We start from the raw sequence: 4,338 nt of genomic DNA on the forward strand, positions 1-4,338 counted from the left end.
ATATAAATGATTTAAAAAGGCCTCATTTCTAAACTACAAGTACGCAGGTTACCACCTGTTTAAAAAGGCAAAATCAACTTGAATTAAGGGAATTAATAATAATAATAATAATAACGATGGGACGACATGCTGGAGGCCTTGGAACGGTCATTCAAAGTTCCAACATACTTGCTAGATATTATTCGGGACTACCTCAGAGACCGTTGGCTTTTGTACGGCACGACACAAGGTTAGAGAAAAAGATGTATAGCCGGCGGAGCGGCACAGGGGTCTGTACTTGGCCCGGACATCTGGAACGCCTTACATGACAGTCTGCTGCTCACTGAAATGCCGGAGAGCGCCTTCCTTGTCGCTTTCGCCGACGACGTGGCCGCCATCATAACAGCAAGAAACATCCAGCTAGCGCAGCCCAAGCTGAACCAGGTAATGCGCAGCGTCAGTGGATGGATGAGCGGTCACGGTCTGCAATTGGCTACAGCCAAAACAGAGATCGTGCTTTTCACCAAGAAATGGACAGTTATAAACATGATTGTCGGACCTCAGCCAATGATAACTTCTAGGGCTACAAAATACCTAGGGGTGCAGCGTGACAACCAACTCACATTCTGGGAACACATTCATGGAGTATGTGAAAAAGCTGCGCAGAGCGCGGTGGCTCTAAGCCGGCTGATGGCGAAATATGGGCCGACGCATCGAAAGTCAAAAAAAACCGGATTCAAATGTCTTCGGTCCAGCGCAGAGGCTACTACGCATTGCTTCTGCATACCGTACAGTGTCCGCGGACGCGGTTCTAGTTATTTCTGGCGCCATGCCAATTGAGCTACTTGCTTACGAGCGAAAAGAGATTTACAATCTCGGTGCCGAGATAGGCCGTGCAGCTGCCGCGGCAAGGACACGCGAGCAACTAATCCAGCAGTGGCAACAAAACTGGAACGCGAGCACAAAATGTCGATGGACGCACACCCTGATAGCCGACCTTTAAACATGGTTGAAAAGACCGCACGGGGAAGTTGATTCCTACCTGACGCAATTCCTCACCCGTCATGGTTACTTACTGGGCAGGGTAGACTCACCGTTCTGTAACAACTGTGGAAACGTCGAAGATAACGTACATTATACATTCTTCCCTTGCGAGCACTTTTTGACTTCGCGCAGAATGTTGTAAGAAAGATACGGAGACATAACCCCGAACAACGTAATTAGTGTAAAGATCTCCAGTGCAGACAAGTGAGAAGCAGTTGCCAGATACGTGAAATTCGTACTCCGCTGCAAACGAGAAGATGGATGTCTACTGAGGACACCCGAATGAAACGCCCCTACAAAAGAGCAGCCCTGAGGCTCTAGTAGCGCGCTCCTGCTTCTGACGACATGCAGAATTGCGGCGCCAGATGCGGGATTCTTGCGCGGGCGGTGGGGGACTGGGTTTTAGTGGGTAGCCTAACATGCTTCGGTGCATAATAATAATAATAATAATAATAATAATGTGAGAATCTCCTATGTTTTTGGCTAAGTTTAAATATTTGAGTGTTATTGAAAAAAATTACACTTTACTTTACGCGCATAAGTTTCATATTCTTAGTGAAGGGGATGAGAACAAACTAGTACAACATAAGGGAGCCATAAACAAATCCAGCATTCTTATTTTCTATGATATTTGTTTTTTTTATTCCGTCGAACTAGTACTCTCGCTATGTTGCAGTCTACCATTCTTGCTGCATTTTTTACGGCTTTCATTTATATTTAGTGAAATTATAAAAATAATACTAATTTCTGAAAAAAATTCACGGGTATGAAAAATAAAGCTGTATATTGACCGCTGAGTGGATGATCGACCATTCTCGGCAGCCGATTCAAAAACGCCCTATTTGAGACAGAAGTTTTCAAGAACGCCCGATTTCAGAATTTGGTCGAAGAACGCCCCATCTCCGAGTTCGATTCAAAAACCCCCTATTTTAATATTTTTTCAATATGTTTTCAGATGTGATCGGGCATTTTTGAACCAAATTCCGAGGTAGAGCGTTCTTCAAACAAATTCTGAAGTAGCACGTTTTTGAGCCATTTTCTGAGATAGGGCGTTTTCGAACCGGGTACCGAGATAGGTCGATCTTCCACTCAGCCGTCGATATACATACTCCCCGGGAGTATTCAGAATTGGGCTGTTTATGTCCCAGCTTTACGAGTTACGGAAGATGGACCCTGCAGTCCACCCGTCCTTAAAAGTGTTAAAAGTATTTTTATTTTTTTAATATTATATAATACGGTATGCTTCACTGCACATGAGGAAGTCTCAGCTTTGCAAGTTACGGTAGATGAAGCGTACAGTCAGCAATTTCGCAGCGATATTTCTCCATCCAAATCACCCATTGAGGCAACACCATCCAGAACGAACAACAAATAGTGGTGTTGTGTTAAAACATATTAGGAAGCGAGAAGAGTACGACGACCGTATGTTTAAGCAGAAAACAAGGAATAATGACGCTCTACCTAAATTGGAGAAGAATGTTTGACTCTTGCTGAAGCTATAAAAAGCCTTGAGCTGATGCCAGGTAAAACGCTTGCTTCGCTTTACGTGACAGATTCGCTTTGACAGAAAAGATAAATACATGCAATAATACTAAGATTCCCACATAAGCAACGCTGACGCCAAAGCGACGCCGAAAGCTCGCCAACTCTCATCTTTTCGCGCGCGTTGAGCGTCAGCTGATTTTTATTTTCCTTTTATTCTTCACATTCGCTTGAGACGGACGCGATAAATTTTTAATTTTTTTCAAAAAAGCAAGGTAAATGTAAAATTTTACTAAAACAAATCCTTAGTAATTAGGTTTTTAACCTTTCAGCAAAGGATGGAGGAGAAACTAATTGAGGCCATCAAAATGCAGCCATGCCTGTTCGACAAAAGTTCCAACTTATTCCGGAATAAGTATCTGAAGGAATGGGCATGGCAGGCAGTTGCGGCTTCCGTAGGAGTTTCTGGTAAGTAGCTGCTATTTCTGTGTATATTTGTATATATGTAAATATATGAGTGATTATTTACTAAGCTTTTTTCTTCAATAATAGAGGAACACTGCAGAAATAGATGGAAGTCGCTCCGGGACAGATTTGTACGGGAGGTGGCAGCCAATCGGCCAAAATCCGGAGACGCTGCCAATTACAAGCCGGAATGGTGCTTTATGGACGCTATGCGCTTCCTAACAAAGCACATAGCTCCTAGAAGGTAAACTACTCAGAAATACATACTGATGATCCCCGGCAATAACGACAGAATTCAAAAAATTAAAACCCTTACTACATACTTTTAAGTGGCTCATGACTCTAATCCCTAACACTTACTTTAGTAATCCATAATTTTTTAAGGAGTAGACAAGGATTAGAGACATGCAATACATGCATATGTATGTAAATGTATATTGTTATACCCGAGCGCACTTGTGCACAAGGGTATTATAACTTTTTTTAATAATACAATATAAGAAGTTTATAAATATGAATGCTTATGATATGTTACACTAGTGAACAAACAATTTATGCATTAATTATTTTTGACCAGTGTAAATACATAGGCATACAAATTTACATTACTATATGCTTTATTATAATTTTCTTTACAGAACAATCTCAAACTTGGATTTTGACGATGATCAACCCTCAAGCAGTAACTCCCCACAAATACCACACAGCAAAAGTGGCGAAATGATGGAGGAAATGGTCGAGTTTGTGGAAGAGGCGCCCATTACCGGTGCAATCACTCCAGCAGGAAGGAAGCGCAAGCGGGTGGAAGAATCGCACGAACGATTTGATCGTCTGTGTGGCAGTATTGAGGCCGTAATTGCGAGCAAAGCCCGCTACACCGATTCTGATAACAGCGCCTTCCTGCAAATGCTAGACGAGTGCCTCAAGAAAAAGCCCGATCACGTGCGTGAACGGCTAAAAATTGAATTGCTAACGCATGCATATAATGCAAGCTAAAACTGATAATTTTTTCCTAATTTAATTAATTTTTTTATGAATTATGTTTAATTTTAGTATATCTTGACATATCGATGGTCCTTACTACTGTTAAGTGGCTCATGACTCAAATCCATGTCGAATCCATGTACTTACTTTAGCAATCCTTAAGGCTCCGTTATGCATACTTGGCATGGCTTGAGAGCTGTCACATAAGAAATCTGTTAAATGTGCTTCGCGTGTAATCGGTTATCGAACGCACAGCATTACATACGTAGAAGTCTGTTGGTTTTTGATTTCTACGTAAAAATGGTATAGCAGTGCATGCAATGCCAAGTATGCATAACAGAGCCTTTACTGCTTACCTTAGTAAGGATTGCAAATGGACAAGAG

The 4,338-nt window shown here is 41.9% G+C and overlaps 1 protein-coding gene across 1 annotated transcript; it reads left to right on the plus strand.

Annotated features, from left to right (window-relative positions):
* Nucleotides 1-940: 940 nt before the first annotated feature.
* Nucleotides 941-4,332, plus strand: LOC118744122 (transcription factor Adf-1-like). The gene is made up of 3 exons (XM_036476853.1): nucleotides 941-2,973; nucleotides 3,058-3,214; nucleotides 3,609-4,332. The coding sequence occupies exons 1-3, from the start codon at nucleotides 2,844-2,846 to the stop codon at nucleotides 3,964-3,966; spliced, it is 645 nt and encodes a 214-aa protein (XP_036332746.1). The 5' UTR covers nucleotides 941-2,843; the 3' UTR covers nucleotides 3,967-4,332.
* Nucleotides 4,333-4,338: the final 6 nt, after the last annotated feature.

The sequence above is a fragment of the Rhagoletis pomonella genome, unplaced genomic scaffold (genome assembly GCF_013731165.1).
Source record: "Rhagoletis pomonella isolate Grant_MI unplaced genomic scaffold, Rhpom_1.0 Rhpom_scaffold_00008, whole genome shotgun sequence".
NCBI classification, from domain to species: Eukaryota; Metazoa; Arthropoda; class Insecta; order Diptera; family Tephritidae; genus Rhagoletis; species Rhagoletis pomonella.